This window comes from Oncorhynchus mykiss, chromosome 9 (genome assembly GCF_013265735.2).
Source record: "Oncorhynchus mykiss isolate Arlee chromosome 9, USDA_OmykA_1.1, whole genome shotgun sequence".
NCBI lineage: Eukaryota > Metazoa > Chordata > Actinopteri > Salmoniformes > Salmonidae > Oncorhynchus > Oncorhynchus mykiss.
The window spans coordinates 52,513,243-52,531,252 of NC_048573.1; the positions used below are offsets into that span (position 1 = coordinate 52,513,243).

The 18,010-nt window shown below is 41.8% G+C and overlaps 2 protein-coding genes across 2 annotated transcripts; one reads left to right on the plus strand and one right to left on the minus strand.

The window, feature by feature from the left end:
* The first annotated feature begins 268 nt into the window (after positions 1–268).
* htr6 (5-hydroxytryptamine (serotonin) receptor 6) lies at positions 269–1,221 on the plus strand. The gene has a single exon (XM_036988304.1). It carries the CDS (start codon positions 726–728, stop codon positions 1,002–1,004), a length of 279 nt encoding a protein of 92 aa, XP_036844199.1. The 5' UTR covers positions 269–725; the 3' UTR covers positions 1,005–1,221.
* Positions 1,222–1,322: 101 nt separating this feature from the next.
* tmco4 (transmembrane and coiled-coil domains 4) lies at positions 1,323–17,360 on the minus strand. The gene is made up of 14 exons (XM_021616201.2): positions 17,040–17,360; positions 16,348–16,498; positions 16,004–16,178; positions 15,758–15,785; positions 15,522–15,651; positions 15,042–15,139; positions 13,162–13,305; positions 12,872–12,991; positions 12,357–12,521; positions 11,514–11,650; positions 7,253–7,337; positions 6,858–6,975; positions 6,451–6,568; positions 1,323–2,185 (listed from the first exon to the last, which is right to left on the minus strand). Exons 1-14 carry the CDS (start codon positions 17,089–17,091, stop codon positions 1,628–1,630), a joined length of 2,079 nt encoding a protein of 692 aa, XP_021471876.2. The 5' UTR covers positions 17,092–17,360; the 3' UTR covers positions 1,323–1,627.
* Between the last annotated feature and the right edge of the window lie 650 nt (positions 17,361–18,010).

Here is an 18,010-nt window from a genome sequence, read left to right on the forward strand (position 1 = left end):
AGAATGTCAAGCGTGTACAAACCTGACATCAAGGCAAAGTGTTGCTATTTGAAGAATCTCAACTATATTTTGATTTGTTTAACACTTCCTTGGTTACCACATGATTACAATTGTTATTTCATAGTTTTGATGTCTTCACTATTATTATTGTAGAAATAGTACAAATAAAGAAAAACCCTTGAATGAGTCAGTGTTCTAAAACTTTTGACAGGTAGTGCATGTGAATTTAATAGTTTTTTATTTTTAATAACTAGCAAAAATGTCTAAACCTGTTTTTGTTTAGTCATTATGAGGTATTGTGTGTATTTAGAATAAGGCTGTAACGGTCTGAATATTTTTTGAATGCACTGTATATTAATTAGGCTTGCCATAAATACATATGCAACCTTTTAGTTAAAATACTTTTCATTAATTTGTAAACATTTATATAAAAAAGTGTGTAGATCGGTTACCCCCTATAAAATTCAATCCCACTTTGTAACGCAACAAAACGCGAACAAACAATACAAGGGGGTGCATACTTATGATAGGCACTATATTTCCGACAAACTACATATTTCTGATAAGAATACTTTTGTTTCACAAAATCTTAAATGTTGTGTACATACTGAACACAACCCCAATGCCTGTCTGTTACCCTTTCTCTCACCTGTCAGGCGGTATGCGAGTGTGTTCCCCCGGCACTCTTCGATGCCATCACTTGGCTGGGCTACTGTAACAGCACCATGAACCCCATTATCTACCCGCTGTTCATGCGTGACTTCAAACGGGCCCTGGGACGACTGCTGCCCTGCTGCTCTACCCGCTCGCCCCACAGACCCTCGCCGGAGCTCTCCCTCTGCAACTCTGGTGAGCCCAACCTGCCCACAGAGCCCCCTTCCCTGGCTTCCGATCCCCGACAGCCCCCCGCCACTGCCACAGACGCCGTCAACTTGTATGATGCAGAGCATGCTGGGATTGAGCTGCCCTTGCTGCTGCCTAATCAGGTGGACACGCTGGACTGAAGGGGGCGATGGAGAAGAGAGCATGAACAGATGCTGTGTTACATACTAAAATATGACCACCATACATTGGAGGAAGGTGTGTCTTGTTGGGGTTGGTAGCAAGATGTAAAAATGATCTAGAAGGTGTAATTTAGCATACAGGGCAGGAGTGGATGAGGAAGAGCTAGGCACTGAAAATCACTGGGCGACGTCACTGTGATAACCATAATTCCCAACAGATGGAATAATCGACCGGAGGAATTTAGGAATATAGTTAGAATTCATTCATGCTGCATTGTCTTTATATCCATAAAAGTGGGGGATGTCTATAATTAAATGTGTTGTAATTAAATGTTTTTAATTTACATCCTGCCTACATAAAACTGACAATACTTTGACACACTATACATTATGCAACAGATTAACTTGTAAATGAAATGATTGACAAAACTTAGACTGCCATAGTTAAATAAAAGAAAAAAATATTTTACGTTTGTGGTACAGATGCCTTAGGTGAGTGTTCTGGCACCCGAGTGTGCTGTTAAGGTAAAGGAGGTCTTTCCACACACGATTGGGATGTTGTTGATAATTCAAGTTGAGAAGAGGCAGACAAACTGCAGTGAGGCAGTTGGTCCTGTAACCTCCTATGTCCGCCTGTTTGGTCCTATGTGTTTGTGCTCGGGAGTCCAGCGTGTGTCCTCCCAACTCCAGGACGTGTGTTCAGTGTCAGACTCTGTCCCCTCCACTCCCTCCTCCCATATCTCCTCCAGCTCTTTTCCCCATCCATCAAACTCTAGATGGGAAGGTGCACCGTTGTCCTCATGGGTGGCATTCCCCTCAGAACTCTGTTGCAGGTTGCCCTCAAGAATGTTTTCAGTTGAAACAACATCGATCTCGTTTAGCGAGTCCAACAGATCTGATATGTCGGGGATGTCCCAACCGTCTCCCATATCCTCTTTTTCCTCCAGCTGCCCTCCCTCACCCATGCAAGTCTCACCTGCTCCAGCCGAAGAACCAACCAGTTTTTGCTTTTCAGCCATGTCCCCTTGTATTGATTGGATCATGGCTATGTCCAGTTTTCTCTCGGTCATAGTGAGTGGTTGAAGCGGTCCACCCCCAGCTCCTGGAACTTCTCTGGTGGGCACGCCCACTGCTACGAGGATGGTATCCATCTGACGCATGTAGTCCAAGTGACCTTTCACCTAAAAGAAGGGGGGGGGGGGGGGTTAAAATCATTTGAATATGTGCAAAGAAGGAAAAGTGGGCTTTGTGGACACATTTTCACCCTTTTACAGATGGAAATTAAAAACGTACCATGGACTTGTTTTAATAACTGGAAATTACGTCACATTGTGGTAACTGAAGTTTTGCCATGAATAGGCCACTTTATAACCCGCAAACAACTATGTAAAACATAATGCTGTAGAGTTCCATCATTTCCATTCAAACAGTAGGGCCAAGGACAATACCAGTGTCGCAATATTTTTTCATGGCAAAAATGAAAACACGAAGCAGACCAAAATCTCTGGTCCTCTAAACCTGCTGTATGTAAAATATTGTGTGCTATAGCTTGTAAAATAAATACATGTGATAATGATTTAATGATGCTTCGTGTTCTGTTTCCTTGACACGACACTGGTATCATCCCGACCTTATTCAACACATGTCAAGGTTGTAATGCTCTCCAAGTTGTCCTTTGTGCATTGCCTAGTTAAGTAAAGGTTACATTTAAAATACAATTTAAATCTACCATGATGATTTTCTGTCAAAGGTTGTCTTTTCATATGACAGTCCATGGGGGTGGTGGCTGAATACCTAAGCCTGGCCGTGAACTGACAGTACAAGCTGCAGTTACCTTAACATAGTTTTCCTTAAACTTGAAATACATGGTGTATTATGAATACATGTCTATTATGTTGTAGTAATAAAAGGTTTTAGAGACAGTATTGGAAAACAAGAGAAAGTACAAGGTTGCCTGACACCAACTGAAATGTACTATTGAATACAGCCATTGTATAGCTAGAAGTCTTCTCAACCTTCAGTCTGCTGAAAAACTCACGCAAGCAATGCCTCCCGGCAGCTCAATAGTAAACATTTTCAGATCTCAATAGCTTGGCCTCTAACTCCATTCCCAAGGCCGTGGAGGCATTGAGGTCATGAAGCTACAATGGGCATTTAGAGGATGAAAGGATCACACCTGATCAACACCTGTGATTGCTTTATGCCTCTCTCTAATGTCAATATGCCTTGTCTACTGCTGTCTTGGCTAGTTTTTACAGTTTTATTTCACTGTAGAGCCTTCAGTCCCGCTCAAAATGAATTAGATAGCTCTTTTGTCCCACCCCACACACGCGGAGACCTCACCTGGCTTAACTTGTCCCTCTAGAGACAAAACCTCTCATCGTCACTCAACGCCTAGGTTTACCTCCACTGTACTCACATTCTACCATACCCTTGTCTGTACATTATGCCTTGAATCTATTCTACCATGCCCAGAAATCTGCACCTTTTTTTCCTCTGTCCCCAATGCACTAGACGACCAGTTCTTATAGCCTTTAGCCGTACCCTTATCCTACTCCTCCTCTGTTCCTCTGGTGATGTAGAGGTTAACCCAGGCCCTGTAGCCCCTAGTTCCACTCCGATTCCCCAGGCGCTATCATTTGTTGACTTCTGTAAACGCAAAAGCCTTGGTTTCATGCATGTTAACATCAGAAGTCTCCTCCCTAAGTTTGTTTTATTCACTGCTTAAACACACTCTGCCAACCCCGATGTCCTAGCCGTGTCTGAATCCTGGCTTACGAAGGCCACCAAAAATTCTGAAATTTCCATCTCCAACATTTTCCACCAAGATAGAACTGCCAAAGGGGTGGAGTTGCAACCTACTGCAGAGACAGCCTGCAGAGTTATGTCATGCTATCCAGGTCTGTGCCCAAACAGTTCAAGCTTCTACTTTTAAAAATCCACCTTTCCAGAAATAAGTCTCTCACTGTTGCCGCTTGTTATAGACCCCCTCAGCCCACAGCTGTGCCCTGGACAACATATGTGAATTAATTTCCCTCCATTTATCTTCAGAGTTTGTACTGTTATTTGACCTAAACTAGGATATGCTTAACACCCCGGCCATCCTACAATATAAACTAGATGCCCTCAATCTCACACAAATGATCATAGAACCCACCAGGTACAACCCCAAATCCATAAACACGGGCACCCTCTTAGATATCATCCTGACCAACTTGCCCTCTAAATACACCTCTGCTGTCTTCAACCAGGATCTCAGCGATCACTGCCTCATTGCCTGCGTGCATAATGGGTCCGCAGTCAAACGAACACCACTCATCACTGTCAAATGGAGTTTGGAGTGTGACTGTTTGAGGTTGTGGACAAGTGTCTTTTATACTGATAACAAGTTCAAACAGGTGCCATTAATACAGGCAACGAGTGGAGGACAGAGGAGCCTCTTAAAGAAGAAGTTACAGGTCTGTGAGAGCCAGAAATCTTGCTTGTTTGTAGGTGACCAAATACTTATTTTCCACCATAATTTGCAAATAAATTCATAAAAAATCCTACAATGTGATTTTCTGGATTTTTTATCTCTAATATTTAAGTGGGAGAACTTGCACAATTGGTGGCTGAATAAATACTTTTTTGCCCCACTGTACTATCCACCACTGCGACCTGTATGCTCTCGTTGGGTGGCCCTCACTTCATATTTGTCGCCAAACCCACTGGCTCCAGGTCATCTGTAAGTCTTTGCTTGGTAAAGCCCCACATTATATCAGCTCACTGGTTACCATAGCAGCACCCACCCGTAGCACGTGCTCCAGCAGGTATATTTCACAGGTCACCCCTAAAGCCAACTCCTCCTTTGGCCGCCTTTCCTTCCAGTTCTCTACTGCCAATGACTGGAACAAATTGCAAAAATCACTGAAGCTGGAGACTTAAATCTCCCTAACTAACTTTAAGCATCAGCTGTTAGAGCAGCTTACCGATCATTGCACCTGTACATAGCCCATCTGTAAATAGCCCACCCAACTACCTCATCCCCATATTGTTTTTTTAGTTCCTTTGCACCCCAGTATCTCTACTTGCACATTCATCTTCTGCACATCTATCCCTCCAGTGTTTAATTGCTAAATTGAAATAATTTCGCCACTATGGCCTATTTATTGCCTTACCTCCCTAATCTTACTACATTTGCACACACTGTATATAGACTTTTCTATTGTGTTTTTGACTGAACGTTTGTTTATCCCATGTGTAACTGTGTTGCTTGTGTCGCACTGCTTTGCTCCATCTAGGCCAGGTCGCAGTTGTAAATGAGAACTTGTTCTCAACTGGCCTACCTGGTTAACTTCATTGGGATAGGGGCAGTATTTTCACACCCGGATGAAATGCGTGTCCAAAGTAAACTGCCTGCTACCCAGGCCCAGAACCTAAGATATGTATATTATTAGTACATTTGGATAGAAAACACTCTGAAGTTTCTAAAACTGTTTGAATGATATCTGTGAGTATAACAGAACTTATTTGGCAGGCGAAACCCAGAGGACAAACCATTCAGATTTTTTTTTTTTTTTTTAGGTCACTCTTTTCAATGGGTTTTCATTGGGATTCCAGATTTCTAAGGGGCAGGCTTGCAGTTCCTATCGCTTCCACTGGATGTCAAACGTCTTTAGATATTGGTTGAGGTTTTTCCTTTGAGAAAAGAAGAAGCAACACTGTTCAGAATGAAGCTCGAGGGAAGTGTACTCTTTGTTAGAGGTGTGCGACCTGAACAGCACGCTCCACTTTCTTTTTCTCCGGTATGAAACAGTTTATCCCGTCTTAAATTGAATCTATTATTTACGTTAAAAAAATACCTAAAGTTGTATCAGGAATGTTATTTGAAATGTTTGGAAAAAGATTACAGGTAACTTTTGAGATATTTTGCGCGTTTTGGAACTGGTGTTTGTGGAGGTGCTATACTCAGATAATAGCATATTATGTTTCCGCCGTAAAGCCTTTTTGAAATCTGACATGCTGGCTGGATTCACAACAAGTGTAGCTTTAATTTGGTGTATTGTATGTGTAATTTCCTGAAAGTTACATTTTATAGTAATTTATTTCAATTTGGCGCTCTGCATTTTCACTGGATGTTCGCGACCGTCCCACATATCCCAAAAAAGTTCAAAAAAGGTGAAATAAAAAATAAAAATCACCAGGCGAGTCGGTACTGCACAGTGATGTGTGAATTCTCCCTCTGCTTACAGCTGGTAGTCAGTGACTTCAGGCAAATTATTTTGTTAAGCAGGATGTGCTAAACAACAACAGTCAGGGCTAAACAACAACAGTCAGTGCAATAACAAAAGCACAATGATGCTGTGTTGGATAGAAAATAAATGAACTAAGCTGAAACCTAGTGTCATGTAAAAGCTGCTACTTTTCAGTTGGAAATGACTAATTGAGGTACAATAGTGTAACTCACCACAGAAGATAGATCCACGTTGAATATGCGGCGATCATTCAAGCTGATTGGCTGAAGCCCTGCAACAGACAGCTGTGCCGACGAACCCCTGTACACGTATCCCAGTAGCCAGTCCCCTCTGACAGGTTGATGGACCAATTAATAAAAACCACAGCACCTTTGTATCATGAATGTGCTCTTTATCAATGAAGAGACTAAATAATGTATATGCATACTTATGCCATTCCTAGTAGATAAAGAATGCATGCATATGAAAATATGTATTATATTTGTCTCATTTCGAAATGGTCATATACATTCATATTTTTTGTTGACAATAGCTCAAATTCAAAACTTGCTGTATACATATTTTGCGTCACCAAGACAACAATCTCACCCCCAAAGGTAAGATGGGATATCTTTCTCACCTGCAGTATCCATTCACTATCTTCCCAGCGACCACCTTGACCATTCTCTCCCAGGCTTGGGCGGTGCCATCTACTGGGGCACCCAATAGGACAACATCCTCCACCACGCCCTCACAACCTGAGACCATGTACAACAGGATAGAAAAAGAGATATTGTTAATTTGAACAGTTCTGTATTGCAGTTGTGTGTGTGTGTGTGGAAGCGGTGACATGTATCTGGCAAAAATCTCACAAAAATGAATATTTTGATTAATAGATCAAAAGCATACCTAGATGATTATGCAAAATCTTTGAAGGCATCAGTTAAATGCAACAATACAATTTGACGTTTGTTAGGCTTGTTACACTCTATAGTATGTATAAAGTCAGGCAAGGGTTTAGTGTGCTTGCTATACCTTGATCTTTGGCAAGTTCCTGAAGGCAGAAGTAGATAACCCTCGCTCCAAGACTGAAGCCAATGAGACTGACAGGACGCTTTCCCTTTAAAAACACCAATGCTGATTTGTTGACACAACAAACATCATGACACAGGCTTTCAAAATCCAGATAATTGTAAACACATCTACAGCAACAATTCTATAAAATCTAACTTTAGTTGTATAAAGATATGTCCATTGTAAAACCTTCAATGTGAATGTTCAAACTCCAATGACAATTACAGCTAGGGCTCAGCGATATGGCATAAAAATCATATCTGGATTTAATTTTAATTTACAGGATTTTCACAATATTTTTACACACTGCATTTCAAACAGTCTGCAATAATCTAATGAATTCAGTGCTTGTGAAATTATACCTAGGATAAATAATCCTTCCACAACCATTAGACCCACTAATAATTAAATTATTTTTATTCAAATGGTTTAAACCAGCATTTTTGCAAAAATCACTGATCTGGCTGTGAAAATGCCCGTTTTGTCTCAAATTTAACCAGAACCATGCATAATGCACAGTCACTAATAACGAATAACTTCTTGTAGCAGGCATTTAAAAAAATAACAGGTCTCAAACAATCTCTCAAGCACAAGCCCACGTGCTTGTGAGTAGCCAGCTCATCTTTATATTTCAAGTTAAACCAAATTAGCAATGTTGTCGATATATTTTGCGAGTTTTCATACCCCTACAGCAACTTGTATTGGTAAAAGATTCTAGCAACAAATTCAATAACTTTTCCAGGCTGCCTTCAGGGAGTTATGACACCAAAGGTTACTATGGTTTTGAAAAGTATTCAACAACTTTTCCCACTTCTGCCACAAATGAGAGCAGGAGAAGCTGTCTGTGCAACAGAAGTCACAGCAACTTCGCACACACAGGTGTAGAAGCACAAGGGATGGGGGTGAAAATCTACGTCGGGGACCGCAGCAAGGCAAATTGGTGCTGTGACGCCGTCACGGAAAAACATAATCTAGCGACAAATCAAGGAGCCAATAGCAGATCTCCCTGAAAAATACCTTTATTTAACTAGGCAAGTCAGTTAAGAATTGTTATTTTATTTACAATGACGGCCTACCCCAGACGACGCTGGGCCAATTGTGCACCACCCTGTGGGACTCCCAATCACGGCCAGAGGTGATACAGCCTGAATTCGAACCAGGTACTGTAGTGACGCCTCTTGCGCTGAGATGCAGTGCCTTAGACCGCTGTGCCACTCAGGAGACTAATGCACACTGCTTGCTAGCTAACAAGGTAGAACAGCTGAACTGTTATGAACACACCCCTCTGTCCATCTCCAACTGTTTGAACAGCATGCTAGCCTGTCCACTTTGTTCAAACTGCGCATTCATTTTCCAGAACCAATGTTAATTGATGCTTCTGTTTTAGTAGTGTCTGTTCTGAGTGCAATTTGAAGAGTTGAGACAGAAAAAGGGCATTGTTAGAAAGGTTAAGTTCTTTTAAAGTAAAATCATGTCTCAATATCTTTCGGTGTCCATGTGACCTATTCTGTTGGACCAAACCTCAATTGCAAATAGCAAGTTGAAACCGTTTGTCAGAGAGGAAGAAGTGATCTCTCTTCTTTGTTGTTATGAGTGGCAGGGGCTTGGTGTGTGTGTAAATGGGAAGGTGCACAGTCACAGCAGAAGAAGTGAAGGAGACGAGACAAATAGACATGAGAACAAGTGGACATTAACGCTCATACAAAAATGAAATAAAACTCCATTATTGCGATATCAAGATATTTCAAATACGTCTCACATCATTTTTATTAATTTGATGTATCGCCAAGCCCCAATTACAGCTACAGTGTCACCGTAATTATTTGGACAGTGAAGCATTTTTTATTTTTGGCTCTATACTCCAAAAGTTAGGATTTGAAATCAAACAATGACTATAAGGTTAAAGTGCAGACTGTCAGCTTTAATTTTAGGGTATTGTCATCCATATCAGGTGAAGGATTTAGAAATTACAGCAGTTTTGTGCATCAGAAAGTATTGGCACAAATGCACTTGTGTAGTAAAAAGTATATGTTCCCATATTCATAGCATGCAACGACTACATCAAGCCTGTGACTCTTTGTTTTGGTTGTTTCAGATGATTTTGTGCCCAACAGAAATTAATGGTAAATAATGTACTGTGCCATTTTGGAGTCACTTTTATTTTAAATAAGAATAGGATATGTTTCTAAACACTTCTACATTAATGTACAGTGGGGCAAAAAAATATTTAGTCATCCACCAATTGTGCAAGTTCTCCCACTTAAAAAGCTGAGAGAGGCCTGTAATTTTCATCATAGGTACACTTCAAATATGACAGACAAAATGAGGAAAGAAATCCAGAAAATCATATTGTAGGATTTTTAATGAATTTATTTGCAAATTATGGTGGAAAATAAGTATTTGGTCACCTACAAACAAGCAAGATTTCTGGCTCTCACAGACCTGTAACTTCTTCTTTAAGAGGCTCCTCTGTCCTCCACTCGTTACCTGTATTAATGGCACCTGTTTGAACTTGTTATCAGTATAAAAGACACCTGTCCACAACCTCAAACAATCACACTCCAAACTCCACTATGGCCAAGACCAAAGAGCTGTCAAAGGACACCAGAAACAAAATTGTAGACCTGCACCAGGCTGGGAAGACTGAATCAGCAATAGGTAAGCAGCTTGGTTTGAAGAAATCAACTGTGGGAGCAATTATTAGGAAATGGAAGACATACAAGACCACTGATAATCTCCCTCGATCTGGGGCTCCACGCAAGATCTCACCCCGTGGGGTCAAAATGATCACAAGAACGATGAGCAAAAATCCCAGAACCACACGGGGGGACCTAGTGAATGACCTGCAGAGAGCTGGGACCAAAGTAACAAAGCCTACCATCAGTAACACACTACGCCGCCAGGGACTCAAATCCTGCAGTGCCAGACGTGTCCCCCTGCTTAAGCCAGTACATGTCCAGGCCCATCTGAAGTTTGCTAGAGAGCATTTGGATGATCCAGAAGAAGATTGGGAGAATGTCATATGGTCAGATGAAACCAAAATAGAACATTTTGGTAAAAACTCAACTCGTCGTGTTTGGAGGACAAAGAATGCTGAGTTGCATCCAAATAACACCATACCTACTGTGAAGCATGGGGGTGGAAACATCATGCTTTGGGGCTGTTTTTCTGCAAAGGGACCAGGACGACTGATCTGTGTAAAGGAAAGAATGAATGGGGCCATGTATCGTGAGATTTTGAGTGAAAGCCTCCTATCAGCAAGGGCATTGAAGATGAAACGTGGCTGGGTCTTTCAGCATGACAATGATCCCAAACACACCACCCGGGGAACGAAGGAGTGGCTTCGTAAGAAGCATTTCAAGGTTCTGGAGTGGCCTAGCCAGTCTCCAGATCTCAACCCCATAGAAAATCTTTGGAGGGAGTTGAAAGTCTGTGTTGCCCAGCAACAGCCCCAAAACAGCACTGCTCTAGAGGAGATCTGCATGGAGGAATGGGCCAAAATACCAGCAACAGTGTGTGAAAACCTTGTGAAGACTTACAGAAAACGTTTGACCTCTGTCATTGCCAACAAAGGGTATATAACAAAGTATTGAGATAAACTTTTGTTATCGACCAAATACTTATTTTCCACCATAATTTGCAAATAAATTCATTAAAAATCCTACAATGTGATTTTCTGGATTTTCTTTTCTCATTTTGTCTGTCATAGTTGAAGTATACCTATGATGAAAATTACAGGCCTCTCATCTTTTTAAGTGGAAGAACTTGCACAATTGGTCACTGACTCAATACTTTTTTGCCCCACTATAGATGCTACCATGATTACAGATAATCCTGAATGAATCGTGAATAATGATACACAAGTGAATTTGTCCCAATACGTTTGCTCCACTGGGGGGGACTATGTACAAAAAGTGCTGTAATATCGAAACAGTTCACCCATAATGGGTGTAAAGACCCTCAAATTAAAGGTGACAGCCTGCACTTTAACCTCAGTCATTATTTGATTTCATATCCAAACCTTTGAAGTATAGAGCCAAAAGAAGAAAAAAATGCTTCACTGTCCCAATAATTAGAGGGCACTGTAAATCTATATTTCATCCATCCTTAAATGTATTTACTTATGTAATTAACAAGAGATCCCTGTTTCAACGGGATTGAATCCTACTGAGCGGTCATGCTGGTGTGTGGTGGCAGCTGTTGTCAGTAGTGAGAAGCGTACCTGATGCCTACTCCTCAGCACCTGAGCGAGGTGTTTTCCCACCTCGGCTGAGCGACTAAGACACACAGACCAGGGATTGTCTATAACACTGGCCACCGCAAGCAGAGAGGCAGGCCACGTAAGAGCAGTCACAATACCTAGACAGGGACAAGTAGGGGAAAGAGCTTCTCAGTAGTGGAGGGTTACTAGGCTATCTATGAGACTGGAGGACAACACTCAATTTAGGATGCTGGTTGGAATTCAACAATCAAACTTGCTATGTTCATGGAAAAGTTTTACTTTAAACAAAAATGTATTTAGACTTTGTTTCTACAGTGCAGGATTAATTGAGTGAGGGGCATGTTCAAAGTTGGTTGTTGAACTCCTGGGTGAAACCGGAAAGAATTCTCAATGGTGTAGCCTACTACAAAATCCTATTCAACCAAACAAAGGCTCATTTAATTCAGTCACATTGCTTGCATATAAACTCACATGGCCCCTTATTTCCACCCACACAAATATCAAAGGAACCCTCAGGCTTCTTTCTAACAGCTGTTGCCGACGTTCTACCAGACAAGCCTCCGTATCACGACGTGTCATCCCTATTGATAGCATTTTCAGCACAAGATATTGTAACCCATACAAATATGCCTCCCCTTGACAAGATCAACCTAAGGTATCGTCTGTTCAACCAGCTTCTCTGAATGTATCCCTATGTCTTCCCTCTCATTTCAATGCAATATCTGTCTAATTAAATAAATACAAATTTGTACAATTCAGTGGAATTCCACTCTACATTGTTTTTAAAACAACTAGCCAGGGGTGAGGCATGTTTTGATGGGGAGGCGTGGTGTGATTACCTACCTGACAGTACGGTATACTTGAGGGCCTCCTGGGCCACCATGCTGACCAGGCCATCGAGAAGAGCAGCCATGGTGGAACCCAGGTCCCGAAGGAAACGAGACTCCCACACCAGACAGTACTGCTCCCCGCACGCACCCAGACTGCACCAAGGAGCCTGGAAAGAACCTGAGGGTGGGAGAGGGGACAGGAAGTGGGAGTTCAGCAAAGTGGATACCGGTAAGTGTGCGTCCCATGAAACTATTAGTTGTAATAGTGATAGACACCGATACGGAAAATCTAAATCAGTTGCATTTTTTCAATTTGCTACCGATATCATATGGTGTTATGAATAACATTGCAACTTTCTGTTCCGTCAAGATTCTCCTACATTTTGCCTCCATGGGTTTGTAAAGTATGTACAGTAGATGACCTTGGTAGTTTTTAAGTGGCAGTCAGTGTATGTGGACACAGTTTGATGTTAGTATTATTGATGGTAAATTCTAAAGTGAGACTGGTGAGAGGTTATGCTTGCTCACTGTATTTTCCAGTGCACAGCCAGCCGGTCACAGCCACAGTCAGGTGTAGGTGCTTCCCTGAGCTCAGTGGCAGAAACTCAAACTCCTCTATTGCTCCCACCCGCTTATTCATCTTATAGCCTAGCGAGAGACAGAGAAAGAGCGAGTGAGAAAATAAGGTAAATGATCAAAGGAAAGACATTCTGATCTCAAACAAAAAATGTAAAAAGTAGACAAACTATCACCAAAAAAAAACAAGACCAACTATCTTCATACACTGCCAAAGTCCCTTCATCTACCAGTGATCTCACCAGTTAAGCCAGCCCCTGCTGCTCCAAACAGGGAGGCCATGATGGCGATGCCAGTGGCTGAGCCCAGAACAGCCGCCCCTCCTGCCCCTAGTACGGCCGATGCCCCCGCCGCCACCAGTGGCGCCGCCAACCCGCCCGTCACACCTACAGTTAAAGTAGAAAGTTTAAATACACTTTAGCCAAATACATTTAAACTCAATTTTTCACAATTCCTGACATTTAATCCTAGTAAAAATCCCCGGTCTTAGGTCAGTTAGGATTACCACCTTATTTTAAGAATGTGAAATGTCAGAATAATAGTAGAGAATGATTTATTTCAGCTTTTATTTCTTTTATCACATTCCCAGTGGGTCAGAAGTTTACATGCTACCAAATACTAATTGAGTGTATTGCCTTTAAATTGTTTAACGTGGGTCAAACATTTTGTGTAGCCTTCCACAAGCTTCCCACTGTAAGTTGGGTGAATTTTGGCCAATTCCTCCTGACAGAGCTGCTGTAACTGAGTAGGATTTGCCTCCTTGCTCACACACACTTTTTTAGTTCTGCCCACAAATTTTCTATAGGATTGAGGTCAGGGCTTTGTGATGGCCACTCCAATATCTTGACTTTGTTCTCCTTAAACCATTTTGACAACTTTGGAAGTATGCTTGGGGTCATTGTCCATTTGGAAGACCCATTTGCAACCAAGCTTTAACTTGGTTAACTTAACTGATGTCTTGAGATGTTGCTTCAATATATTCACATAATTTTGCCTCCTCGTGATGCCATCTATTTTGTGAAGTGCATCAGTCCCTCCAGCAGCAAAGCACCCACACAACATGATACTGCCACCCCCATGCTTCACGGTTGGGATGGTGTTCTTCGGTTTGCAAGCCTCCCCCTTTCTCTCCAAACATAAAGATGGTCATTACAGCCAAACAGTTCTATTTGTTTCATCAGACCAGAGGACATTTCTCCAAAAAGTACGATCTTTGTCCCTATGTGCAGTTGAAAATCGTAGTCTGGCTTTTTTATGGCGTTTTTGGAGCAGTGGCTTCTTCCTTGCTGAGCGGCCTTTCAGGTTATGTCAATATAGGACTCGTTTTACTGTGGATTTAGATACTTCGTTACCTGTTTCCTCCAGCATCTTCACAAGGTCCTTTGCTGTTGTTCTGGGATTGATTTGCACTTTTCGCACCAAAGTACGTTCATCTCTAGGAGACGGAATGTGTCTCCTTCCTGAACGGTATGGCGGCTGCGTGGTGTTTATACTTGCATACTATTATTTGTACAGATGAACGTGATACCTACAGGCGTTTGGAAATTGCTACCAAGGATGAACCAGACTTGTGGAGGTCTACAATTTTGTTTCTGAGGTCTTAGCTGATTTCTTTTGATTTTCCCATGATGTCAAGCAAAGAGGCACTGAGTTTGAAGGTAGGCCTTGAAGTACATCCACAAGTACACCTCCAATTGACTCAAATGATGTCAATTATCCTATCAGAAGCTTCTAAAGCCATGACATCATTTTCTGGAATTTTCCAAGCTGTTTAAAGGCACAGTCAACTTAGTATATGTAAACTTCTGACCCACTGGAATTGTGATACAGTGAATTATAAGTGAAATAATCTGTCTGTGAACAATTGTTGGAAAAATTACTTGTGTCATGTACAAAGTAGATGTCCTAACCAACTTGACAAAACTGTAGTTTGTTAACAAGAAATTTGTGGAGTTGTTGAAAAACTAGTTTTAATGACTCCAACATAAGTGTATGTAAACTTCTGACTTCAACTGTACATTAAATAATGGCAGAATTTTCCAATGAGTGAGTAATACATTTTTGGGGGAATTTCTCAATGTTGCCTCTCATACTAGCAATTGGCCCAAGTAAAAGCACTGACCAATCACAGCTCCTCCGCCCACAGTGGCCAGGCCAATGAGAAGGTAGCGTCGTAATTTGCGTCCTCTCTCTTTTGTCTGTCGCCGAGATGACTCCTCTCTGAGAGATAAAAGAAAGAAGACAATCTGAATATACAGTGAGATACATAATGTCTATAAACAATATATGTATTGGTGCATTCATATAGGCTTCTCAAAGACAATGTTTACAATGTGAAGGAAGTACTACAGTTTATGGTTACATGTTTCACCACAGGGTCATTCCATACTAAAAGCCAAACCAAGTAGACCATAAAGGATAAACAAACTTACTGTTGTAGTCAGTCCTGAGGCAAAGCAATGACACATAAAAGAGAGTACACTGAATGTAATTACCCATGCAAAAATCACACTGCCGCATACATGGTTAAACATTTTATCTAGTTAAACATCTTCATGACGAGGGAAATTTGTTTTAATTCATTCTTCTCTCCCTCACTTACGCGGTCTCCACCACTCCCTCTCTCAGTCGTTCGCCCAGCGTCGCCTCAAACTCCTCCAATTGCTGAGGGGACACTCGCAGTAGACAGCTGACATGGCGAATTAGGACTCGTGATCTGGAGTCATACAGGCCTGTGGACAAAGTATGTCTTGGTCACATTCAGAGACATTGTTAGTACTTTATGAACTTTCCAGTTATGATGAAGGCCAACACTACTAATTAATGTAAGCTACTTACCATCTTTGACAGAAAAAGACACAAGGTCCTGTGAGTGAGAGAGAATGACACAAGGAACTTGTGAATGATCTTAGAAGTGTCAGTATGCCCAAAGCTTACTTTGTTTTGAAGTGCTGGGCCACAAACATAAGTTACATGCAGGTCACTTGTGCAAAAAAGAAAGAGAGAGCATGGTCATATCACCAATACACTGATGAATCATTCCAGCATTTGATTAGATATGTGCAGGGCAGTGACCGAACCCACCTGTGTGATGGGAGTGGCACCTGCAGACAGTAGTGGCTCTGCCTGAAGGATAGAGAGGAAGGTGTCGCTGCCCTCGAATCCCAGGCCTGCCAGAAAGGCCCCCATGACGGGCATCACCGACTCGTCCAGACCCAGCCATTGCACCAGCCCCTCCAGGTACAGCTCCCGGAAACACCTGTACAATGATTAGAGGACAAAAGATTAGGCAAAGCCAGCAAGACGTTCATATTCATATCAACAAATGCATTAAAATAACCTTACAGAAGGACAACCATCTCTGCATTGTTCCCCAATGCTGAAAAGGGCCCGTGTGAAACAGTTTGGTAACCCTTGCAGTACAGTACCTGTTCTCCGGTCCAGGAAACAGCTGGCCCAAGGAGACCCCACAGAGCCCAGCGTAGGCAAAGCGCCCTGGTTCAGTCAGCTGCCTGCCAATCACTGCCACAGCGATCGGTTCATCCGGCCTTTCTCGACCGGGCTTCTCCTCCCCTGGATCTGAAGATATTGACAGATAACGTTACTGCTATTACACAAGAACAAAATGTATCATATATTGATAAAGGTTTGATACATCTGACATTTTCAACGATGCTGCACTAGAACAGTCAGTGAAAGGTAACAACAAATATACAAAAATGTGCTAGCTAGCTACATGAAAAACAAATATTCTCCTGCATCACGGAGAAACTCACTGAACCCAGGCAAAAATAAGTCCCCCAAAAAATATTTAGCAACTTGCTAGCTAGCTACCTCCTTCCATACACTGCCTCAAATGAGTACGTTCGCTAACTAGTTAGACAACAAAAATAAGTTACTTGTTCTAGTTAGCTATCTATCCAAATAAACTGGGGACTATGATACAAGTTATCTAGCTAATGTGCACTCACTATTCGAAACAGCTGGCGGATAGATAGCTAACGTTAGCTATGTAACGTTAAGTTAGCTAGCTAACGTTAGCTGGTTTAAGTTAACTAGCTAGACAACCCCACTTTGACACGTAGATGTTTCTTTATAAATGCAAAACATGATCGATTACCTTGAGTCAACACTGGATTAAAACAGTGTTGTTTTGATCTTTCCTCCTCCATTTCACTTTGTTAGCATGATGGCTCAGCTAGGTTGTTATTATCTACTTGTGGTTGAAAGTTCAATGAACTTTTTGCAACTTGACCAAAGAGCTGACGCGTCCAAGCAAGGTCGTGTTCAAAATTGTAACGTTGAGACACAGCTTGTACAGACGTGTAACGATCTGAAACACCTCGTTCGTTCATTCGGCAAGAGTAAATGGATGAGGGGAAATTATTATATGTTCCCTCAATATTTATTGGAAAGGAGCATCAAGCTCATCAACGTGCACTTTCACCATACTGTGAAGTGCATCATAACTTTTCATCTGTAGCCTAATAAACTGCATACTTTCAGTGTTGCCAACAAGCCTCGTGTGTTTTTGTCTCATTCCATTTACTAAAATGGATGGCACGCCATTAATGGACAATCTTGTCTATCTCTGCAGGGGAGTAGCCAAGGAGCTTGGCTATTTTTTATATTTCTCCAGGGCTCTTATTGTGCTTTAGAGTTTCCTCCACATTAAAAACGGACATGTACTGCAGTGCTTCGATGTTGTCTGGCAGTCTCACCCTCAACTCATTAGTGAGGGATATGGTGAAGGCTACACACCACTTTCAGACATTGTTTTAATCCTTAGGCACAAGGTGGAGCTCAGCTGCCTTTGACTCAAAAAGGTAACCATGGTACTGTTTGGGACTGATGTATCCATCTATTGGCCCTTTGAGTACATCAACATTTGCCAGTGGATTCAGCACCCTGCTGCTCACAGACATGATCAGGCTAACCAAGCTGTCAAGTAGCTTAAGAGGATCTACTTGCTCTCTCTCAAAAGCCTTGATGGCCAACTGTACCTCACCCAGCACTGACGTCAAAAAAGTCAGATCCAATATGTTTTGAGGATCACTGTACATGGAGTATAAAACCTCAGCCATGTAGCAG